Source organism: Macrosteles quadrilineatus, unplaced genomic scaffold, assembly GCF_028750875.1.
Source record: "Macrosteles quadrilineatus isolate MER2022 unplaced genomic scaffold, UCM_ALF_1.0 Scaffold_2__2_contigs__length_208266976, whole genome shotgun sequence".
Classification (NCBI taxonomy): domain Eukaryota; kingdom Metazoa; phylum Arthropoda; class Insecta; order Hemiptera; family Cicadellidae; genus Macrosteles; species Macrosteles quadrilineatus.
The window spans coordinates 42,826,619-42,852,018 of record NW_026542595.1 but is presented as its reverse complement, the minus strand read 5'-3'; the positions used below and the strand labels follow the sequence as shown (position 1 = coordinate 42,852,018).

At 34.4% G+C, this 25,400-nt stretch overlaps 2 protein-coding genes across 3 annotated transcripts in view; both read right to left on the bottom strand.

The window, feature by feature from the left end:
* Nucleotides 1-128: 128 nt before the first annotated feature.
* LOC128984117 (glutaredoxin-3-like) lies at nucleotides 129-8,447 on the bottom strand. Its single transcript, XM_054403400.1, has 7 exons — nucleotides 8,198-8,447; nucleotides 7,871-7,981; nucleotides 7,014-7,187; nucleotides 5,961-5,978; nucleotides 4,324-4,407; nucleotides 3,502-3,612; nucleotides 129-520 (listed from the first exon to the last, which is right to left on the bottom strand). The coding sequence occupies exons 1-7, from the start codon at nucleotides 8,263-8,265 to the stop codon at nucleotides 328-330; spliced, it is 759 nt and encodes a 252-aa protein (XP_054259375.1). The 5' UTR covers nucleotides 8,266-8,447; the 3' UTR covers nucleotides 129-327.
* A 3,428-nt stretch (nucleotides 8,448-11,875) lies between these two features.
* LOC128985591 (glutaredoxin-3-like) overlaps nucleotides 11,876-25,400 on the bottom strand; it is a 45,048-nt gene continuing 31,523 nt past the window's right edge. The window contains exons 5-7 of one of the 2 annotated variants that reach the window (XM_054405212.1): nucleotides 18,795-18,895; nucleotides 17,049-17,159; nucleotides 11,876-12,112 (exon numbers count right to left, since the gene is read on the bottom strand). In XM_054405212.1, the coding sequence (XP_054261187.1) occupies nucleotides 11,929-12,112; nucleotides 17,049-17,159; nucleotides 18,795-18,895 (396 nt within the window). In that variant the 3' untranslated portion in view covers nucleotides 11,876-11,928. Of the gene's footprint in view, nucleotides 13,087-17,048; nucleotides 17,160-18,794; nucleotides 18,896-25,400 lie in introns of both variants that reach the window. The other variant, XM_054405211.1, reaches the window with a different exon arrangement.

Sequence of the window (25,400 nt, the reverse complement as noted above, 5' to 3'; positions counted from 1 at the left end):
AACTGGGCTATCATCTAGTACCAGGCAAGTATCTGAGCTAGCAAGATAGATTTGTTTTTTGCATTTCCGATACACTTTCAAAATGTACAGCCAATGGCTGTTACAAGAGAAGAAACAGGAGTGTTTGCAAATGTTTATTTAAACAACTCTTAATCAAATAAGCAATTAGAACAATAGTGGCATTTTGTCATTGTTCATTTTTATATAGAATGCATTTGATCTGCATGACTTGTAATATTAAGTTCTGTTAAGTTTCTATTTTTTAATTCATAGCCAACTTTATAACTATACAGAACTTTAAAAAGCTCTGAATTAATCTAAAGATTGTTATTGTGGAGCTACAGCTGGGTTGAGGTAGTTCATCAATTCTTTTTTCTCCTGGAGTTCCAAAACAACATCCAATCCCCCGACCAACTCCCCTTTCACATACAGCTGTGGAAACGTCGGCCAATTGGAAAATAGTTTTAGTCCTTCACGGACAAAATCATCGTCTAGAATATTGAAAGTTTTGTAATCCACACTAAAACAGAAGAATGGCATATCAATATCCCTTATATTAGGTGGGGAGAAGGAAATATTCTCAAACTAGAGAAAAACCTAAATGAACTTAAAAGACTCACGGTCACGGTATAATTGAGAAGAGTACCTACACACTTGTTGAGCATAATACAATTATTGCATATATCATGAGCCCACTAGGAACAGACCAACTCCATAACTACCGACATATTAAATATTAAATAAATCGTTCAAAATTAAAATATGAACTCTCTTGAAAAAATTCATAGGATTGTTCCTTGGGTTAATTCAAGAATATTTTACATTATAAACATGGGTCGCCAGAGCCTCGTTTTCTGGCTGTCCGTCTGTATGTGATTTTCACAAATGAATCCATAACTTTTGAATTCCTTAAGCGATTAACTTAAAACTTGGTACGTAGTGACAAGTAAGACTAATCTTTGCACAAAGTATCAGGTTTATAAGTTGTACCAATCCAAAATGGTAGCCATTTCAAATTTTCTTTATTAAATAACTCAAAAACCATTGATTTTACAAAAAATTTACAAGAATAACTACAATTTAACTACAAATCGATTGACACCCTATTTTTTTAAATTGGACGAATATCAACTGAGATATGGCAGCTTTAGTGGTACGTAACCACTAGAGGTTAGTTGCAGTGCATACCAAAGCATGCGGCTTAAGTCTGCCACAGCAATGCAACAGTCTCCGTCCACTTTGCAAATTTTTTTAAACGATTTTAGATTATTTCAAACAATAATAAAATATTACATAAACCTCAAAGTTTTTATTCAAAGAAAGACTTTATTTAATAATGTCAGTTACTCTACCTTTTTACACTGAGTGTACACTTTAAAAGTGACGAATAAATAATAACATTTTCAGGTCACAATAAAATCAGCTGATTAGTTTGTAAACATGTACGTTGACTTCACCACAGCTGATACAAAAAGTTTAAGTGTTTTGTGTTTATTTAAATACAGTAAAAGGTGTGCAACTTCTAAGCCATACTAATGATAGATAATTTATAAAAAAGATAGTTTTAGGGTTATGTAATATTTTATTATTGTTTGAAATAATCTAAAATCGCTTAAAAATAACTTGCAAAGCGGACGGAGACTGTTGCATTGTTGTGGCAGACTTAAGCCGCATGCTTTGGTATGCACTGCAACTAACCTCTAGTGGTCACGTACCACTAAAGCTGCCATATCTCAGTTGATATTCGTCCAATCTTAAAAAATAGGGTGTCAATCAATTTGTAGTTAAATTGCCTTAAAAAAGTTATTCTTGTAAATTTTTTGTAAAATCAATGGTTTTTGAGCTATTTAAGAAAGAAAATTTGAAATGGCCGCCATTTTGGATTGGTACAACTTATAAACCTGATACTTTGTGCAAAGATTAGTCTTACTTGTCACTACTTACGTACCAAGTTTCAAGTTAATCGCTTAAGGAATTCAAAAGTAATGGATTCATTTGTGAAAATCACATACAGACGGACAGCCGGAAAACGAGGCTCTGGCGACCCATGTTTATAATGTAAAATATTCTTGTATTATCTCAAGGAACAATCCTGTGAATTTTTTCGAGAGAGTTCACAAACACCCTGTATATTTTTTAGGTAATAGTATTTTTTAAATATTTTAATTTTTATAATTTTAAAATATTATTATTAATTGTATCAATTATTGAGATTTGGACACCACCTTGGTTCGTATTTCAACCTGAATATGAGTGAAAGATGAGTGTATAATGGTGTGAGATGATCTGTATGGATTTGTTACTGACTATGATCAGTTGTTTCATTAGCCAGGATCAATTCATTTAAAGCTAATGATCAGGAACAGCTGGGTCCAGTTTTGAATCATCAAAAAGCTACTGACTTTTCTCAGGATTGAACTGGCACTATAACCACTCAGCTACCCAGCCAGTCATTATAAAAAGTAGTAACTTACCAACAATGAACTAGCAATAAGTAGCCTAAATGTTTAAAGAATTGGGGAATGTAAGCTAACTATTAGAGATGAGATTAAAATTATTTCTTAACAGTTCTATTTTCAGTTTTACACTACCCTAAGAGATCAGAGTTTAGGGTAAGTTTACAGCTAATCAAGGTCTAAGTTCATACTCTGGAGGGGAAAATCGTGACTACAAAATCAAAACAGTTACTAATAGAATTATTTTCTCTGATATGTGTCAATGGTAATGATGTTACACAATATCATAGATAAAACATACTCCCTTAGTAGATTTCTCATCCTTATGGAACAGCTGAAGACAAGTTTATTGTTAGTTCTGTACGGTTTTCTGCAGATGTCGTGTTTTGTTTACAATTTGTTTCCCGTTATTACAGCCATTTAAAACCTCGTTTAACCAAATAATACGATCTAATCATAAACAATAACTTGTCCCCTAGTTATATATCCAAACAGTAAAGCACAAATCAAAAAATTAACCCTAAAATAATAGAAACAAAGTTTCGTCGACACTAGCGCCCATGTGTCACGTACATGAACTAGACACGAAAAACGTGCTTCAAAATTTACAATGGGATGAGAAGTCTACTTGTGTTGGTTAGTCTATGACAATATTCATTACCAGACTACAGCATATGAAACATGAGAAGTTTGATCAGTATAACTAGCAGATGTTTCGAGAACCTCTTATGCACTTTAGATTTCGTTGATATTTCGTCACCGGCATAGCAACCTATAAGCCCATGTAGTTTTTATTATTTTAAATGAATTTTTGTGCTTTTTAGCCTATTTCAACTTTATAAAGGAGTTCTGCACATCAACAGGAAAATATCTATCAAACATTATGTGTAGATTTTCCCTGTGATATACAGGAGCTGAGAAAAAAGGTTTTCAACAAACATGCTTGCCTATTAATATATAGATAATAATTGTTTTAATCAAACCGAGCAAAGATTGGTCACCCTGTACTAAGATATAATCAATAGTAAATAAAAATGGAAGTTACTTGCAAGATTTCAGAATATCAATCATCTGAGCACTGAATCCACACAGAGGATACTTTGGCGTTCCTTTCATAAAAAGCATTCGTTCATGTTTGTTGATGAGTTTCTTGAGTCTGCAATGTAAAAAGAATAGGTATCAATTTAAATATTGTTTCTTTAGTATAGGAAATTTACAGAAGACACAAATATTTACAAAATAAAGAATAATTTTTAAAGGATTTAAATAAATCCAAACTAACACCAATTGGTGAATGCAACTGTCAGGACAAAAGGAATCCATTATTGTTATAGGATTTATCATTTCTGGGAATATTTTTTGTTGTTTGAAAAAAATTAATAATTATATGTGTTTACTACTAGAGTAAAGTTGGTTTTGATGTATTGTTTAATCTTTGGTAACACTTGTTTGCTCTGATGTTGCTCTAAAGATTTCTCCCTTATTTTAGAGAAGCCTAAATTGTACCAAAGTTCTGAGATGATTGGTCAATCAAACAATATATTATGATGTTAAACAATCAAGTTACTGTTTTGTCCAACTGATGACCTATGTAAATCTTTTTATTATCAAAAACCTATTTATGAAAAAACATAAAAAATAAAAATTTAGGGTGTACTCACCACCTAGCTCAAAATAATCAGTGAGATAATATTAATAAAGGATTATTGATTCTGTTCCTCCTGTAAATAACCTAAATAATTAACCTAAATGATGATAGGTAAAAGAGGCTAGGGAAATATTAAAATCATAATTTTTTCAAGCAAAGTTGAATAAAATAGAAACTAATCTGTTTTAGTATTAAGTATTAACAAATGAAATAATTTACCTTTCTTTATCCTTTTCACTCAATTCTTTGAGCTTTGCCATTCTAGGTATGTCACATGTGTGTGGTAAACTGTACTGAGCTTTTTACCTAATAAACAAGAAACTCCATATTGAGTGAATAGTTTAATCTAAAAATGTTCAAGTAATAATATGAGTTTGATCAAGTTTTAACGTTATCATGAAGTAATATTTACAATTACACAATATCTTATCTTCTACAATATATACCTCTTTCATACTTTGTTATATATAACAAACTAAAAGAATATAGCACAGTTAACTGTTCAATAACAAGAGAAAATACCCCCGCCGCAGCTAACCTGCAGACTAAGCGATGTTGATAGCTTAGTATGAAATTAAATTGGATTAAAATATATCCATAAACAAGCAAACTACAACAGTTTATTTATTGTCCATAAGAATAAACATTTATTATACGTTAATTTTAATTTTCTCCGTAGCTGTTAGACATACAACAACGCTCCAATATACTAATAGTTATTTACTTTTTTAATCTTAACGAAATAGTTTAGAAAGAAATTGCAAAATTTAATCTTTTTAGGGTCAAAAATGTGAAATCCATATTTTCCCCATAAAACTCCCATAAATCCCCGTTCCCATAGTCTGACGGTTCGTGAATTCGTTCAAATAAATGTAGGTTTACATGTTTGTACCAAATTTCATCAAAATATGATCGTTTTTGCTTGAGTTATCGCTCCAATGGACACTTATATATATATGTACAGTAGAGTCCCGCAAACTCGGCACTCGATAACCCGGCAGTCTGGATAACTCATCCATTACATGGCTCAGAAAATTAGTGATTTGTTGAGTCCGAGTTAAACATGAACTCAAGCCAGCTCAAGTCAAATCATTCGCAACTCGTACGAAGGATTTGTTGTAAATATCTGATGACTTAATACTAACTTGTAATATAAATATAAATAACAAAAGTGGTTAAAAAGCCTAAAAATTGTAGGTACTGTTCTTATTTTTGCCCCTAGTTCCCGATAACCCGGCATTTCACAAAGTCGGCACCATTCCAGTCCACATTATGTCGAGTTTGCGGGACTCTACTATGATCGGAGAGTGTTTTTGGCCGACTCTGGGGACCTCAAAACAAAAAATTAATCAGTCCTGGGTCCAGGTCTTACAATGAGACCTATGCTAATAGCTTATTCCTTATATGGGAAATTCGCTAAAACTCGCTTTCCTTAGAAAGGTTAGGGGGGTTATATCTTAACGGGGTTAAAATTGTCACGTGTGATTTACACAGTTCACAGTCCTATGGAGGAAAACTGGTAAAGACTTATTATGTACCTATTCCTTGCTGTTTTCTTTTTGTGGCATACTAACCCATTTCTTTAGAGGCTTCAAACTTAGTACCGTATCTACATCCTTACACCATTTTAGCTAATTTCCTATACAAGGAAAAACAGCTATTACCGTAGGTCTCATGGTAAGGCCTGGACCGGGACCAAAATTTATTTTTTTAATTTTGATGTCCCCATAGGCTAAAAATACCATCCTTTCAAATTCAATATGAATTTAAACGTATGGTGTTTTAGGGATGTGTTCGTTAGCACAATAACTCGAGTAAATAAAAACAGTTCAATTTTTATTAAATTTGGTACCTACAATCGTATAAACCTACAACTGTTCAAAGGAGTTCATGAACCAGCATGACCAGATTATAGAAACAGGGTTTTATAGAGTACCTAAAAATTATTTTCCCCATTTTTAGAATTTTTTTAAAATTTTGATTTTGATTTTAGATTTTTCTATAAAAACACATCAAGAAAAAAAAACCAAATTTTTTAAAAAAAAGGGCTTGAGCATTTGGATTAAAATCAAGAATTAAAAATTATAGTCCTTTTAACTCGGAACAAAATGGTATAATTCCAAATACAGTAAAAATATGGCTAAGCAATTATTGCAGTTTTTGTGATTTTACTTATAAAATAAAAATAGCATAGTTACTCCCACCGCTTACTCATTATGGGTTGTAGACAAGCTAATGTGAGAAAGTGTGAGTTAGTTTGCCGATACCATTTATTTACTCTTTTAACTAACTGCTCGGGTGCCAAATGAAAGATCTTACTCCAAAAGTGCATTTTTTAAGTTAGAACAAAATTTAACTGCAAGGTATTGTCCCTTTTTTTCAAGTCTCCATCTTAGTTTTACAGAGGTCTCTGTATATAAAATTAGCTAATTTAAACTTAATTGAAATGTAAAATATGAAATATTTAGCCTTAAAATTTGTAGTTGAACCTTGTTAAACAAATGTAGGCCTAATATAAATCAGTTGATGTATGTAACTCAAATTCAAACAACAGGACAGTAAGCTGCAGGAGTTACACAGTTTACTTGTCCAACAATTTTCAGGTAGAAAACCATGAGTTTTATTTCTTGCTTTCATTTTTCCCATTTGTTTACCTACATTTTACCATTGACTAGTGCATAGTCAAAGCTTTTACCTAAGCACTTGATTTCATTCTTGTATCGCTATTTCAAGAAAAGACATTCTATCTGACCCGACTTCTCTTCGTGAAAAACCTCCACTAATGAAAATCTATTAAAAATAAAATGTTGTCCAACAGCAAACTAAGGAACCAAGAAAAAATAGATATCTTTCAACATAATACTATAATTCCAAAATATAAAATAATTTATTTACCGTCTAAAACTAGCTATTTAAGACGGGTTTCCAGTTCTTGCTTCACTTGTAGTTCAAGTACTGTGTCAAGTCCTCCAACAAACTCCCCCCTAACATACAGTTGTGGGAAGGTCGGCCAGCCAGAGTATACCTTCAGTCCTTCTCGGACAAAGTTGTCATCCAAAATGTCAAAGGTTTCAAAATCTTTACTGAAAATAAAAGTATAGATAATATGTAATAAAATAATAAGATATAGTATGAAAATAAATACTATATCACTTTACTAAAAATTCAATCTCTGATTTAATGTATTTGAAGGAAATTATCTATTGGGTTAGGGGACACAATTTTTATTGACGATCATTTTTAGAGGGAGTTCGCAAAGGCACAAAATTGAGTTATCAGGAGCAATGTAGTAGATATTGATGCTTACCATTAATCATCATGATTATTTTCATCATTTAAAATTTAAAGGAAATTAATATGATTTGCTCCTTAGAAGACTGTTCTCACTTGAATAAAATAATTGCCCCATTGGTTGAAATAATTTTTGTTATATTTAACACTAAATTAAATAAGTAACTGCAGAAGGCTCAAAAAATTGTCCATTGACCTTAAAAGTAAAAATATTTTTTTTTTATGTAAAGTTGTTGTTAGACTGGTTATTAGTTTCGTGGCAAAATATCAAAAGTACAACTAAAATCCTACTATAAAACTAGAGGTAAAGTCCCACTTACTTTTCATAGTCTTCGACATGGCCAATGAATTAAGCTTTAGGACTAAAAGTAACACTACCACTCTATGAAAACTACTCTATGAAGTTTACAACTCTGAAGTATTATTAACTATCATTGTGTTTTAACATTTTGTTTAATAACTTTAACCAACATACCTGAAAACACTGACAACTTGAATCATTTTGCGACCATAATCACACATTGGCAGCTTAGGAGTTCCTTTCATAAAAATCATTCGTTCATGTTTGTTTAAAAGGGTTTTCAATCTAAAATAGCCCAAAATGCTGATTAGTTTAAATCTATATTCATTCAGTTGATGGTGTTGGTGTAAAAATAAACTATCAAGTCCATTAAACCAACATAATCAATAGAATAATTTTTTTTTTTCAGTGGATACATGAAAAATATAAAATATTTCAAACCAATTATTTAAGCTGCCTAAAATATTCAGTGAAAAAAATATAACTAAGGTACATTTTCACCTTTCCTTCTCCTCATCTGTAAGTTCTTTTTTTGCATCTTCATTTAACGTTTCTTTACTTTCAGACATACTTGTATCAATACGATATCCTATATTTGCATTCTATTTGAATAAGTCATAACACAACAACTTATAAAAAGGATATGAACTAATGCACAATAAACTGTTATATTGGCCTATCTCACAGTATATTTCACCTCCATATTTTCACTTACATTTTTAATGTTTCATTCAACATTACTCAACATTCAACAGTGAATATAATGAATACATCCATTCTTTATCATAACAAACTATGAGATAAGGTTAAAATTGTGAGATATTTGCCATAAATAATTTTTGTTCAATGTTTAGTTGTGTCAAAAGTAACATGGTACAGTAGTACTAATGATAACAACTGGTTGACTTTAGTTAATACATAATCTTAAAAAGTGTCATTATTATATCATTTCGTTTTTATGGTTATTTGGGGATTACAACATGTTTAAATACTTGATTATTGTCTAATTTGCAATGAACTATGTAGTGTACTACTGTAAAACTGTACTACTGTAGAAAAAAAACAATTAAAAATGTAGTTTTAAACAAACTAGCTGTTGGCCCGTCCTACGTACGGGAATAAAGTAGTCGATTATATCTTAATGTAATCCAGAACAGATATTTCACACGCATAAAGAAAAACTGTGGCTGTTTTAATAGGGGAAATTATCTTGTAAACTAATACCACGTGGCCATCTATTTCTAAAACCTGATTACAGGTCTATACGATATGCATTTTAAATCCGATAGTTTTACAATAAAACAGCGATTGTGTTAATTAGAAAAGCCTTAAAGTGGGATTGGCGGTCGATTCACACACACTGGTTTAAAGTAGGTACAGTAGCTACATATTACCTTCCATTGCCTACTATTACTTAAAGAGTACCTTATTTTACCTCAGTGGCCACTGAACCCTAAACCCCCTATTTTGGCCTCTGATTCCCTTCTATCCCTTGCCTCTTCTAATGTTGACCCCAGTCTGGAGAAGTCTTTCATTGCTTGGTCCTCCAAGTTGTCGTCTTACTTCTGGTGCTCCTCGGAATACATTTAAGTTGATGTATCTTCTCTCCACCACACATAGCCTGTCCATCCGAGCCTTTAACTTCAGGAAATCACTTATATATCTGGGTGTTTACACATTCCTCTTAGCTCTCTGTCCTTATGTATCTCAACCTCCATTATCTTGAAAAGGCCCGTATATTTTCTCTGAAATTTATTCTCAAATCCAATAAAGGTGAAATGAAAGAATGCAATGAAATGGGTTTTCGGTTCTTTGGTCGATTTTCAGGCCTAATTCAAACAAAGTTTAAGCAGTCGAACATTTATTGTCACAAAAAGCTTTCCTCAAAAAGTAGAGGAGTAAAACAATTTGCATAGTCTTTTCTTTAAAGGCGCTTGAGTAGAACCTCGATTTGTATACAACAATGGTCTTACTGATCTCTGTGGTCTACTCATCTCTACTAATCTTACTTATTTTCTATAATCAATGGCAAAATCATTGACTAAATAAATAACCTCATAGTCCTATAGAATATTTTCATATCCATCCAGCTGTCAGTTCATACAAATTATATTGCACTAAAACTAACCTAAGATTTTAAAGACTGCCATAAAACATAAATTACAACATCTAGTATTATTATGTATATTTAAATAATCACTCATGCTCTTGCTGAATAAATTAACCTATTATAGCATTACACATAGTATGCATACGTCACCCCTACGTATTTAATTTAGTTTTTATCCAAATGCTAAATTTGTGTCACAAACGCTGAATGTTTACAGCTGTTACGTTAAGCAAATGGTATTATACCAAAAGCTTGTCTAGAATGTTAGCGTCGGCTGCTAGACTTTTTGAAAATTAAAATTTAATTTCTACAAAACTGAAACCGTTAACTAAAATTATGGCTTCGACATTCCCTAGTTCTCAAAATTATCTTTCTTTCAACACAAAAATCATGAAAATCCGTCAAGTGGTTGATTCAGAATCGTGAAATAAAAAAACCCTGTTACGTTTTAATATATAAGATGGTTGTTAAATGTTTTCCTCCTGCCTGATGCTTCTCCACTTCAAAAAACTGTCTTGGTCAAAATATTGTCATAATACTCACTCATAATATTCATAATACGCACTCAGCACAAAAGTGCTGCTACTATTGAGTAAAGATAAAAAAATTCAACCGTTGCCAGTGCAACTAACCAGATATAAATTATAAATTACCACTGCAAAGAACATAAAATTGTTTTTTTGTTAACAGTGATGGCTCAGGACTAAGTTGTGCCGTTGCCCATTGCATTTAACAGATTTGTTGTGGCCTGCTGGTACAAATCAAATATTACTAGAGAGGGTCGTTTGTTAAGAAACTACTGGTTAAAATAAATTGAATGTGTTTATCCAATCTGCAAAAAATACCTTCATGTTAATTATATAAGGTGATTTTGTAACTAAATAAAATAAGTACAGTTTTTAAAACTACTTTGGTCTTAACTTTACTGGAATCGAACCTCTTAACAAAAAGAAATGTTGGTTATTTCCAAGGAGATTTAGGTTAAATTGGCATTATCTTTGATTTCAATTATCCAAGATCACTCAGCCACTTATTATCACTGATAATCAGAAGTCTAATGTACTTCAATATCAGCTGGAGACACAGGGTGTCCCGGAACTTTCTACCAATATTTTAGGGCATTGTTCCTGAGTAAGAAACATATCATATTTAAATTTTCCGGAAGTTAGTTAACCACACAAGTCGCCATTTTGTTGTTATTACTTTTTTTTTTTCTAAAAAGTAGTTAAAGATATGAAATTGAACTTTGCAAAATTATTTATGACAACTAGACAAAGCTAAAAAAATGACAATTTTTCAAATTCATAAAACAAAATGGCGGCCATTTAAAACTTTTGTAAAATCAAAGATTTTTGAGTTATTTAAGAAACAAAATTTTAAATAGCCGTCATTTTGTAAAGTCATGTTTGTGCAAAGTTTTAATTTTGTATCTTTAACCACATTTTAGAAAAAAATTAATAAGTGAAAAAAACTAAATGGCGGCTGTGTGAGTATTTAAGGACTTCCAGGCAATTTAAATATGATATTTAGATATGTTTCTTACTCAGGACTAATGCCCTAAAATTTTAGTAGAGAGTTACAGGACACCCTGTATGATAATTAAGTTATTGTTCTTAGTTGACCATTTGATTTATTACATAAAAGTCAAACTTTCATGGACTTTTTTTCATATCAGTCAGGACTTTTAACATAAGGCTTCCAGAGAGCATACATTTGGTGTACAGTAGACTCCCTCTTATCCGGACTCCTGGGGACCGAGGCCAATCCGGATAAAGGCTTTTCCGGTTAAACCGACGTTCCCAAAAACTTGTTAAAACAGACCGTTTAAATGCATACTGTATAAGCCAATAATGATTATTACGTATTTAGACATGTGATCACTGGTCTGAAATCTTTCCCACGAGAAAAGTACCGCCCACTTCTGCCGATCTAGTCCGGTTAAACCGATGTGCTGATAAAAACTGCCCAGTTAAAGAGATGTCATTTCCGCCAAGTGTAGTCCGGTTAAAAGGTGTCTGGACAAGAGGGAGTCTACTGTATTTAAATAGGAAAAAATAAAAATAATTACATGGATTTAAAAAATTGTATTAACTAATGGAAATTATACATGAAAAACTACAAATTACGAAGACGGCTGAAGGACTGACATGAGTTCACCAGTCTCGTGTAGTTCCTTGACAATGTCCACGCCACCAACTAGCTCACCCTTTACATAGAGTTGAGGATACGTCGGCCAGTTGGAGAACTCCTTCAGTCCCTGTCTCACCTCGTCATCCTCTAGTATGTCAAATGTGCCGTACTTGACTCTACAACACACAGTCAGTTATTGCCACCAACTAGCTCACCCTTCACATAGAGCTGAGGATAAGTCGGCCAGTTGGAGAACTCCTTCAGTCCCTGTCTCACCTCGTCATCCTCTAGTATGTCAAATGTGCCGTACTTGACTCTACAACACAGTCAGTTATTGCCACCAACTAGCTCACCCTTCACATAGAGCTGAGGATAAGTCGGCCAGTTGGAGAACTCCTTCAGTCCCTGTCTCACCTCGTCATCCTCTAGTATGTCAAATGTGCCGTACTTGACTCTACAACACACAGTCAGTTATTGCCACCAACTAGCTCACCCTTCACATAGAGCTGAGGATACGTCGGCCAGTTGGAGAACTCCTTCAGTCCCTGTCTCACCTCGTCATCCTCTAGTATGTCAAATGTGCCGTACTTGACTCTACAACACACAGTCAGTTATTGCCACCAACTAGCTCACCCTTCACATAGAGCTGAGGATAAGTCGGCCAGTTGGAGAACTCCTTCAGTCCCTGTCTCACCTCGTCATCCTCTAGTATGTCAAATGTGCCGTACTTGACTCTACAACACAGTCAGTTATTGCCACCAACTAGCTCACCCTTCACATAGAGCTGAGGATAAGTCGGCCAGTTGGAGAACTCCTTCAGTCCCTGTCTCACCTCGTCATCCTCTAGTATGTCAAATGTGCCGTACTTGACTCTACAACACAGTCAGTTATTGCCACCAACTAGCTCACCCTTCACATAGAGCTGAGGATAAGTCGGCCAGTTGGAGAACTCCTTCAGTCCCTGTCTCACCTCGTCATCCTCTAGTATGTCAAATGTGCCGTACTTGACTCTACAACACACAGTCAGTTATTGCCACCAACTAGCTCACCCTTCACATAGAGCTGAGGATAAGTCGGCCAGTTGGAGAACTCCTTCAGTCCCTGTCTCACCTCGTCATCCTCTAGTATGTCAAATGTGCCGTACTTGACTCTACAACACACAGTCAGTTATTTCCACCGACCAGCTCACCCTTCACATAGAGCTTTAAGGAATGTTGTAGAATAAAATAATAAGTTTGTTCTATAACAAAATTTTAGTATATAAATACATTTGTAAGAGCTACTAAAATTCTTCTTTTCCCCATAGCCGCCAAACAAATTGACTAATCCATTTCTGTAGACAAGCTTTGAAACTATGTTGTCATAGAATTCCGCCGTCTGTGATCTCAGCCACTCCTTGACAAAAGGAGCTCCTCGTTGTCATTAATGTGCTGTGCTAACCAAGTCTTCATTTCAGGAAGTACAGTAACAAGGTCTATACTGTAGAGTTTATGGGGGTAAATGTGTGATTTGCTGTGTGACATTGAGCATTGTTTTGCAAAAACATATTTTTGGAAGTCAACTTTCCTCTTGTTTTCTTTTTATAATGATTGTCGTTCTATTTTTATATGGGTGTGGCAAGTGGAGACTTCCTGTGAGACAATAAAGCTAAATAATTTATAAATGAAAAAAGCTTTTTAAAATACTACATTTTTTAGCGAACTAAAAAGCAGAAAATAATTTATAAATATGTGGAGAGAATAAATACTTGAAAGATCTAAAACTTAAAACGTGGGGCGCATACAATAGCTAGTTACAATTATCATCTTCAACTATTGCATGCGCCCCACTTTTTTCGTTTTAGATCTTAGAAGTATTTATTCTCTCCACATATTTATAAGTTATTTTCTTGCTTTTTAGTTTGTTTAAAAACGTAGTATATTAAAAAGCTTTTTTTATTTATAAATTATTTTCTACTTTTATTCTTTAATGTGTAAATATATGAAAAAATAGCAGGTATATTTTATATAGCCTGCTAACATATAACCAACCCCTTTTTAACTGTAATCAGATGTTGTTGCTAATATCCTCATAATCCTAAAACTTTTAAATCTCTTGGGAGCAGAATCTGTACCTCTAAACCTCTGCTCTTTGAACAAACTGTCAAATTAAAGTATTTACAGCTGACTTCAATTGATATACAGTAGAACCTCTTTAATCCCAACTAATTGGGACCAGGGGTAGTTCGGACTATTGAATAGTTCGGATTACAGATCATATTGTTGTTTTTACATAACAATAGCTAAAACATGGCTAAAATTGATCAAAATTATTTTAGGAAAAGTGAAAAAATGTCTTATGAACTAAAATACAGTGTTTATTTATTACAGTTGTAAACATGGTGAATAAACAGTACATTAAACTACAGTATACAATAAAGAACTGCTGTACTGTGTATGGAGTACAGCAATGAGGGGTTCGGATTACAGGGGTTCGGATTAAAGAGGTTCTACTGTATTTACATTCTTCCAAAACGTAAACATTGAAAACTTGGAAGCCTATGGGGCGTTGCCCAAGGGCAATATGAAAATATAATGATATAATATTGCATTGTCATTCATTTGTGAGCTATGTTTTAAGTTTCAAGTCTCTAGCTCATCGGAAAGTTAGTTTAAAATCGATTGCAAAATTTCAGACAAGAAAGCGAGCTAGTAAAAACGTTTTAATTTGGATGTCCTTTTTTTCTTCTTTAGAACAGTTTTTGCAATTTTGACAGCTGCTTTGGCTGAGCCATTGCTCTTGAGCTTCCATTGACCTTGAACAAATCCATTGCTGCCTTTTCCCTTTTTTGGAAACTCGGTGGGAATGAGCTGCTCATTTCGATTTTCCCTGTGTTTGATGCATGTTGGGCATGAAACTACCATCAAATTTCTGATGCCATTCCTGGACACCATAAACTGAATCCAGCCTACAACTCCTGTGTGCTGTGTGCTGGTGTACAACACCAGTTGTGGACATTTGGTGGCTCCTAGATGACCAACGTGCATTCTATGAAGAAACATTTCTTGGCGAGAACATGATGGTACTATTATTATTAAATTGCATGAAAGTAAGTTTTCTGTCGGTGATATCTCCTCTTTAACCGAGAAGTAAAAGACTAGTTGAGATGGAAGCTGGGATTTTTTTTGGCCATTCAGTATGACAGTATACTGCAATCTTTTTTGGGAAATGGGATCCGCTTGCTGAGTTTCCTGTTTATGTTTTCATCCGTCGTATAAGTAAACAATAGCAATAAACACATGATAATATAAAACTAGAATGACAATTTTGCCAGTAGAGACAACCATTACAAAAACAAATCAAGAGGAAAGTTGACTTCCAAAATTATGTTTTTGCTATACAATGCTCAAAGTAACACAGTAAATCACACATAATATCTCAATATCTCCTTAATTCATTCAAGTAGGAGATTTCCCCCAATAAACTATACAGTTTAGACCTTGTTAGAGCACTTTAATAACAACAAGGAGCTCCTGTTTTCAAGGAGTGGCTAAGAACAAAGACGGCGGAATTCTATGACAAATAAATTTCAAAGCTTGTCTACAGCAATGGTTAGTCAATTTATTACACACACATGACAGTAGTATTTTATTATTTTTGTACAAGATATCTTATTATTAATTGTGTCCTCCTCCCGTGTTCAATATTTCTTCTTTGAACTTGAGGCATTTTCTGTTATTCCAACAAAACTGATTAACTGTTTAACTTGGTCTTAACCTTACAAACATAAATATTTACTCCCAAAAAGCAAATGAGTTTCTTTTTATAAACAGCTGTTTTTGTTTTTAAATTTGTTCTATGTATTTCTTATGGGGAAAACCCGACCTTTGAAAGGGCCTCAAGCCCTTAAGAGCAGGAATTTTAAAATTCGAAAACCTTATTGCAAAACTACATATTGAGACGAATCTTTTGTCACCTCAAACGTTAAAATTGGTCTACAAATAAGGGAGGAGTTGCTTTAACAAAAAATGGCTTCACGTATTATATATATAGATAGATAGATAGATTTTAGTTGCTCTTTCAAATGTATATGATACAATTTTGTTACTGTACCAATTTTTTATTTTATTCTAATTCTAAAACATTCCTTACTTCTATTTCTAAAAAGCCCTTGTACATTTTTCTGTCACAACTGTAAGAGAGACTTATTTTTACCACATCATCTCTTTTTTTCACTGTCTACGCCTATGAAACTGTTTAAGGAAGTAGTGAGGATATACACAATCAATGTTTGGGAAAGTAGACAAAACCCATATAATTTGTTAGTGTGCTGGGATTCGAACCATCTCTTTTGCACCAAGTCTTGAGACGCTAACCACTAGACTGGCAACACACAAAATAAACTTACATCAACATCTTGTTGGCCTTTAAGATTTAAATAACTGCTTAATTAGTATTGTACATGATAGTGCTATTATACAGATACAATCCAAGACGACTTCTTAAACTACTCAGTGAATTCACACTTATGCTGTACACCTTTACAAAAGCCAAAAGCATATTAAATAATGTTGCAATGGCAATGAATTTCAACCAATCACAACAACCATCATCATGTCCAATTAATTGGAGACTCAGAGAACCATAATGGCATCTTTCTTTAGATACTACAGAACATTGCCACAGCATGTTGAATGTTGTGAAGGACCAGGAAAAAGGCTACAAGGAGATATGGAAGAAAACGTTCAGACTCTATATGTATGTAAAAAAGGAAAGTAATAAATGCTTGCAAAGAATTATCTTTAGAAACATATAAAATAAGACATATTAAATAAACAAAAAGTCAACTTCACAATACTTCCTGTGACCAACAGTAGCCTATTTAAGAAAGCGTAATATTATTATCTTCTGTTATATTTATATTTATAATTTTCAAAAAGCAAGGTTCTCCTTTTCATATTCTATATAAAAAAAAACAAAAAAAAACAGTGAATATGGACAAGTGAAAACAAAATTGTTGCAAACCATGCAATGTTAAATAAAGGATAAACAAATACAGCTAGTAGAGAGGGTGGTTAGGTCAAAAAGCTATGAGCTATGTTTTTAACTATGCACATAGGTAGGCCTACTTACTTTGTGCTATTGAGGATTTCTATTATTTGCCTACTAAAACCACACCTTGGTTGTTCAGGACTTCCTTTCATGAAAAGCATGACATCTTCCTTTTCTATAAGTCCTTTTAACCTGTAATCATTGATATAAAACTAGTAGGCCTATATAAAACTTCAGTATATAAAACTATTTCAAACATTTTTTGGTATTTAAACTAAACACATACCAAAAAAGATGACTTCAGAGGTTACTTCACAGAATATGATTTCAATAGATTTTGTTACATAAAAATCATACCATTGTAACACGTTTACCTTTCTTTATTATAATCTAAGATTAAATTAAATGTAATCATTAAATGGCTAACATTTATGAGATTGTTATACATATCAGGATATATTATGATATTAAGGGCCTTGTCTTTTGAAACTGAATTTTCTTACCGTTGCGAAGCACCAACAAAGAAAAATCAAAACTTAAATGAATTTCAACTAAAAAGTTTGTGTGAAAATTTATGACCTGAGCTTGATTTTCAAAAGTTTTACAACTGAATCCTACCAACATTCAAGTTACCATATCCCTCCCAAAGAAAATGAATTGTAAAATGGTGTAAATATTGGCTTCAATGTAATCTAAAGAATTTACACTAATTCATATAATCAACATACTCCAGAAGCTAACATCAAAAATGTAATTAATTGTGGTATAGCACAACAAAAAGTGATAGAACAATTTAGGCAACATCACCTTTTCTTTATATTTGATGTTCATTCCTTTTTTTGGCCTCTCCTCTTTTCCTTTATACCTTTTGTGACCTGTAGGCCTACTGTTTGAGTATTACTCTTTGTTTTTAGTACTACATGTTTCTGTATATGTCTGTGTATGTGTGCGTGTTTATTATTTTTTATCAACTGACAAACTTAAAATGAAGCAAGAAGACATCTTAACTGGCCTGAAGATGACTCGTATCTGACTATCTGAGTAGAAACCGGTTGCCATATCGCAACACACTGGATCACATATATGCAGGTATTGTACACCAATTTATAGTATTTAAATGCCATCAAGAGGCTAAAATTCAATATAATCAAGAAGATTGTTAATTTTATACTATTTTATACTCCCCATTGCGGCAAATGCATAACTTTCAGTAGGAGTATTTGCGTCTGATCGCAAAATTGTTGCATGCATTCTGCAATCGCAATAGTAAAAGCTCGACATGACTTGGCCTATTTTCTTTCAAATACTCTGAATTTCGGTAAAAATCCAACTATCTCAATTTTTGATTATCCAAATGGGGACCGGTTCCAAATGGTTCAGATAATTGGGGTTCTACTGTATGTACTTTTATTACAAAATAAAATTAAAACTCCCTTAACTATCACAATCACCTACTGTAGTTCTGTGGACATTATGCTGATAAAAGATTATCAAACAACTCCCTAATTTACATGATTCTGGATGTGTGGACTATAATTAATGAATACAATAATTTATTCAGAGGAAATGAAGGCATTCTTGTTATTGAAATCTGCTGTTGAGGTAATGTATGTCAAAAACATACTTTTTAATTTGATATTATTTTTGTTACGGTATATCTAAATTACACGTATATTAAATTATGGTATATTAGCCTAAATCTATAAAAATTTTCAAATCAATCTGAGTTGAATAAAAAATCAAAGAAGTTGTCATTAAGTACAAATAAAAGAGTTAAATGAGAAAGGTATGAAACTTAACTGATTACTTTACTGTTTACTAACTTACCTATCTTCCAGGGATTTTGGCAGCATTGTCTTGAGTTCACCACTAGTAACAAGTTCTTTCACTATGTCAAGTCCTCCCACCAATTCACCGTTAATGTACAACTACACATGGACAGAACGACAGAATAGATGAGACACAGAGATTAACAATTACATAACATATTGAAATGCTTTACTGTAAAACATCAACTCTTGGTCATTGTTTAGTTGTGCACCAATTCTTTAAATTTATAAGTAAAAGGTTCCTTTGATGTAGACTTGAAACTTGAAACTTAATTACCAGATTTAAAAGCCACAAACGTTTCTATAAAAGCCATAGAGAATTTTGTTTCTAAAAGCGATGGCGGATGTTTAACTTTTTTATACAACAGATGATAATGACAAACAACAAATGATATATAAAAGGTCAAAATGTTTCTATTTCATATCCTCTTCCCGTTGCAAGGCACGGGTAAAACAGTTAATGTGAGATAGCATAGATTAAACATACTACCTTAGGGAGTTACTCTAAGGGAGTATGTTTAATCTGTGGAGATAGTTTATCATTGCTTGGTTGGACGTATATTCTAAATTATAAATAATGATTTATTTTTCAGAATAATAAATTGAAGAATATATTCACATAGTTTTAATGAGATACATATTTTGTGAAATAATTAATAAAATAACACTGACTGTTATTCTTCATCTCAATACTCATTATTGCTTTAGAAACATATTGATATTGAGAAAAAGTCTTTCATGGCCACATCATAATCATGATTTGAGATTTTGTCTGATTATTGTTTTATAAGACAATTAACTAATCGATGAAGTGCACAAACATTCAACTTTGAAAAAAGAACAGAGTTTTCAAAATCAATGTTTATAGAACAATTTCTCAGTGACATAACAAAGAGGAGGATAGTGTTTTTACAGTGCTGATACAGTTTTTGTGGGACTTCAGACAGCATAAACTTAAACCTCTGCCAGAGTATTCAGCAAACTGTAATATAGTAGCAATAGGACCATATTAGATTATTAGTAACCGGAAACAGATTAAGTTACTGGGTGGCTGCACTGCCTACATCGGCGTGGAGCTCCCTGATTGGCTGCCGATCGGTCAAGGAGTTTTCCGTCTTGATGACCTTCACTTCAAGTCTAGCAAGGTGTGTAACTAGATGTCGCCATGTTGTCTTTGTAGTTTTAGTAGTTATCACAAATGGCGCAGTCGTAGTCAATTTATGTTCAACTTCTTTTTCGCGAGTGCGGAGTGTTGAAAAATTAATTTGAGGAACCATGTCGTCCCGTTCAATAGGGAGTATGGGGGAATTTAACCCTCATGAAGAGGATATTTCGTCATATTTAATGAGGCTGAAACACTACTTGAAGGCCAACAGCGTAAAGGAAGGATCGGAGTTATCCATTTTGATTACTGTAATTGGACCAAAAGCTCTGGCTGTTCTCACGGACTTAGTATCACCAGATTCGGTAGATTCCAAGGATTATAAGGATCTGTTAAAGGTGTTGGAAGCACATTATTCTCCAAAAAGGTTAGTGGTAGCCGAACGCTACACGTTCTACTCACGTGTTCAGCGTCCCAATGAAAGTATTGCTGATTTTATGGTAGCAATTAGGCATTTATCAAGCACATGTAACTTCAAAGCCTTTCTTAAGGATGCACTCAGGGATAAATTAATATCTGGAATCCACAATGAGGCAATTAGGCAAAAACTTCTCAGTGATGAACAAGATTTGGATTCAACTTTTTCATTAGCACTAACCTTAGAGCAAGCTGAAAAACAAACTAGTCTTTTTGTAGGTTCAGGGAACCATGTTCATGATTTAAATAAAATGAGTCTAGGTCCACGTAAAGTAGGCCTAAGTGCCAAGCATGGAGTTAAATCAGCTAAGTTTTCAAGGTCACCTGAGGTAGGCCTAGTTGGCCAATTTCATAAGCTAAAATGCTATCGTTGTGCGAAAGAGCACAAGGCTCATGAATGTCCTTATATCAATTTTAAATGTAATATATGTAAAAAAATTGGACACCTTGGTAAGGTGTGTAGGTCAAAGGATGTGTCTGATAGTAGGCCTAGGACTAACAAAAAAGTGTTTAAGGTTCACAATGTTGAAGAGACCTCAGAAGTTTTACAGGACTTATGTCTGTATAGTGTAGGCCTTGGAGATGGAAAGGCGGGTTATGAAGTAGGGTTGATGATTGAAAACCATAATGTGACCATGGAGCTCGATACAGGCAGCGCCCTTACGGTCTGCCCCTTTGTGTGGTATCGTAAATATTTTTCACATCTGGCTTTAAAGCCTTGTTATGTAAAACTACTTACCTATTCAGGAAATGAAGTAAGTGTGTTGGGACAGATTTTGGTTAGAGTAAAAGCGGCCAACCAAATTTATCAGGACTTGCCGTTAGTTATTGTAGAGTTAGGCCAAACGGGTCAACCAATGTTGCTAGGTAGAAACTGGCTTGAACATGTAACCTTAGACTGGAAGTCTATATTTTCTCAAGATAAAACTGTAAACCGCTCCGACGAGCACGTTTTTAATAGGCCTAGCCTAAACTCTATTGACAAGTTACCTAACCTAACTTCACTTCAATCAGCTGACTCGGTTCAGCCTAGGGCCAAGGAAGATGTTAAGCATTTAAGGCAAAAGTTTTCTTCTGTGTTTGAAGGAAAATTAGGTTCAATCAAGGGTGTGAAGACACATATAATTTTGAAAGATGGAGCTGTACCGAAGTTCTGCAAATTTCGTCCAGTGCCGTTCGCTCTTCGCAAACAAGTGGAAGAGGAAATAGACAAGATGGTGGATGATGGAATTGCTTATCCTGTTTTGAGTTCCGACTGGGCAACCCCACTGGTTGTTGTGCCCAAGCCTACAGGAGTTAGGCTATGCGGGGACTTTAAGGTAACGTTAAACCAAGTTATCCAAACTGAACACTATCCTTTACCTCAACCCGAGGATATTTTTGCTTCATTATCTGGTTGTTCTGTGTTCTCTGTTATTGATTTACAGACAGCCTATCTTCAACTGGAGGTCGCTGAGGATTCACAGGAGTTGTTAACCTTGGCAACACATAAAGGATTATTTCGTCTTACTCGTTTGCCATATGGCCTATCCAGTGCACCTGCTTTGTTTCAGGCAGCTATTGATGAGATAATTAAAAATCTTCCCGGTACGGTAGCGTACCTTGATGATGTCTTGATTGGCGGACATTCATACCCTGAAGCAGTGTCTAGGTTGGAACAAGTTCTTCAACGCTTCCAAGAATATGGAGTGAAGGTTAACGATAGTAAATGCAAATTTTTACAACCTGTTGTAGACTATTTAGGTTATAGGTTGTCGGCTGAAGGTATAAGTCCACGAGAAGGGCTAGTGGAAGCCATCAAGGATGCCCCGGAACCAGCAAGTAAGGAGGAGTTGAGATCATATATAGGACTCATTAATTACTATGGTAGATTTATTTCCAATCTCTCTGATAAGCTGAACTGTTTCTATGAGTTGTTGAAAAAGGATGTTCCTTTTGTTTGGTCTAGGAAATGTGCTGAAACTTTTAAACAGAGTAAACACTGGGTGTTATCTTCTGATATTCTTGTACATTATGATGTCAATAAGCCACTAGTGCTTACATGTGATGCAAGCCCTCGAGGCGTGGGGGCGGTGTTGTCCCATTTGATTGATGGCGAAGAGAGGCCTATTGCTTTCGCCTCTAAAACTCTAAGTCAAAGTGAGAACAATTATTCTCAGCTTCATAGGGAAGCTCTAGCATTAGTATTTGGTGCTAAGAAATTTCATAAGTATATTTACGGGAGAAAACATGTCATATTACAGAGTGACCACCAGCCGTTGGCTACTATCTTTGGCTCAAAGCGAGGAACCCCAAGCCTAGCCGCAGCGCGCCTACAGAGATGGGCCCTGATTTTGGCTTCGTATGACTTCGAAGTGAGATATCGCAAGGCGTCTGATGTTCCACATGCCGATGCCTTATCCCGGTTGCCGTTACCGGCAAGTGATTCACTGGAACTGGAAAACAACTTTATCTCGCACACTCAGGAATGCGTGGAGGTACTAAACTGCTTCAGCACGGTGAGTACTGAATCACCTATCACTTCTAAGGAAATTGCTAAATTCACTGGTACTGATCCTATATTATCTAAAGTAAGAGATTATGTTTGGCACGGCTGGCATGGTGCTGTGGATAAAGAGTTATTGCCTTTTGTAAAAAGGAAAGATGAACTTTCTGTGGATAGTAATTGTCTTCTGTGGGGGGCCCGTGTGGTCATTCCGACAAAATTGAGGAATCAAGTTTTAGAATTGCTTCATGATCAACATCCAGGCATTACACGGATGAAGCTGTTATCACGTAGCTATGTGTGGTGGCCCGGTATAGAACAAGGTATTGAAGAAACAGTGTCTTCTTGTTATATTTGTCAGTGTACGAGGAATGCAGCTCCAAAAGTCCCTCTCCAACAGTGGCCCCGTGTGTATGGCAGATGGCAACGGGTGCACATAGATTTCGCTGAAGATACTAATTCTAGGCAACAAATGTTAGTACTAGTAGACAGTTTTTCCAAGTGGATCGAGGTGTTTGTTATGAAATCTACTAGTTCTCTCAAGACCATTGAGCGTCTCCGTTCACTTTTTGCATCGTATGGGCTTCCGGACACTCTAGTATCTGATAATGGCCCTTCTTTTACAAGTTTTGAGTTCAAAGAATTCTTAAAGAAGAATGGAGTAAGGTTTGTCTTATCACCTCCTTATCATCCTGCGTCAAATGGTGCGGCCGAGCGGTGCGTTCAAGAAGTGAAGAAGAACCTGTTGAGACAGGTGTTGAGTGAAGGTGGTACTGGTTCTCTGACTTTGCAACATAAACTTGATAACTTCCTAATGACATACAGAAATACACCTAACACTGTAACCGGACTTACCCCGGCAGAATTGTTTCTCAACTGGAAACCTAAAACTAGGCTCGCACTTCTCAAACCTAACCTCAACGCTCGTATTGACACGAACCTGGACAGACAGAAGGAGAGTTCGGATAGGCATAGGGGAAGGGCAAGGTCCTTTGAAGTTGGAGAGAAAGTGTTCGTCAAAACTGTCAGGCAGGAGAAAATTGATTGGGTACCTGGAAAAGTTCTGGAAGTAAAAAGTTCTGTAATATATCTTGTTAGTGTATTGGGAAAAGTTAGGCGTTGCCATGCTGACCACCTCAGGTCTAGAGTGAACATGGAAGAGGAGGGGATAGCAGTGCCAAGTTGTGAGCCAAGGTCTCCCATGAAACCAGTACTTCCTGAGCGAGGTGAAACTTCAGAGGACAAGGAGAGGCCGCAAGTTTCGCCCAGGCGGCAATCTCCATTGAAGGACTCTGAGACTGCAGCGGTCCAGCCAAGACATGAAGACTCACCTGCGGTAGTGCAGTGCAGCCCGCCCAATCTTAGAAGGTCAAAAAGGACAATACAAAAGCCTGAAAAGCTAGACCTTTAAGCTATTCAGGCAGAAGTGAGAAGAGTTTATTTTAGTTTTATGAGAAGAATTTTTAAGTTGGAATCAAGGTTTGATTAATAAAAATGAAAAAAAGAAATTATTATGAAGAGAAAGTTTTATGTTAGAAGAGTATGTTAATTGTGGTCTTACAGCAGTAGTGTGGGCCTAATCTAAATGGTGGCGAGTGTAATATAGTAGCAATAGGACCATATTAGATTATTAGTAACCGGAAACAGATTAAGTTACTGGGTGGCTGCACTGCCTACATCGGCGTGGAGCTCCCTGATTGGCTGCCGATCGGTCAAGGAGTTTTCCGTCTTGATGACCTTCACTTCAAGTCTAGCAAGGTGTGTAACTAGATGTCGCCATGTTGTCTTTGTAGTTTTAGTAGTTATCACAAAAAAATAAAATCATAAAAATAAAATTCAAAGTCAAGTATTGGTTGTCTAGGTTCAATATTTAAAATTTCCTGGTCAAAATGTATTGCAAAAAAACTTACTAACCTCTTGGTGTCTACTTTACATTTAAACTCACATTTAACAAATTGATAAACATTAAAAAAAATTGATAGAGCATTTTTCTCATTTCAACAGTTATACGACATGTAATTACATTAATTAAATTTTCCTGTTTCATTTAGTTTATTTTATTTAACCAAATATTTTTAATTAGTAATAAGCTGTCTTGACGCCATTCTGTATTTATGCATAAATATATTTCATGTAAATATTGAATAAATCTTGAATAAAGCTTTTCTGATTCTGAAATGTGTAAAAATATCTTTAATTAACTCCATACAGTACTAGAATATTTTTGCAACAAGAGTGTAACGAGTGCAAAGTGATAAAATTATTATGTGTACCTATTTTAATATGGTTTTCACTAGGCTATATTAAAGAAAGAAAGAGTTTTATTTCTCCATAAATATACAAATATGTACAAAGAGAATAGTCATAAATAAATGATGAGTAATTACAATGCCATCTCAAAGCTTAAACTAACTTAGCACTACTGTTAAAAAAAGTCATTCAAAGTATAAAATGCATTGTCGTACAAGTATTGCCTGACCTTCTTCAAAAAACAATTGTTAAAGTCTGTGTCTTTTTCTAATAATAAGAATTTATTAATT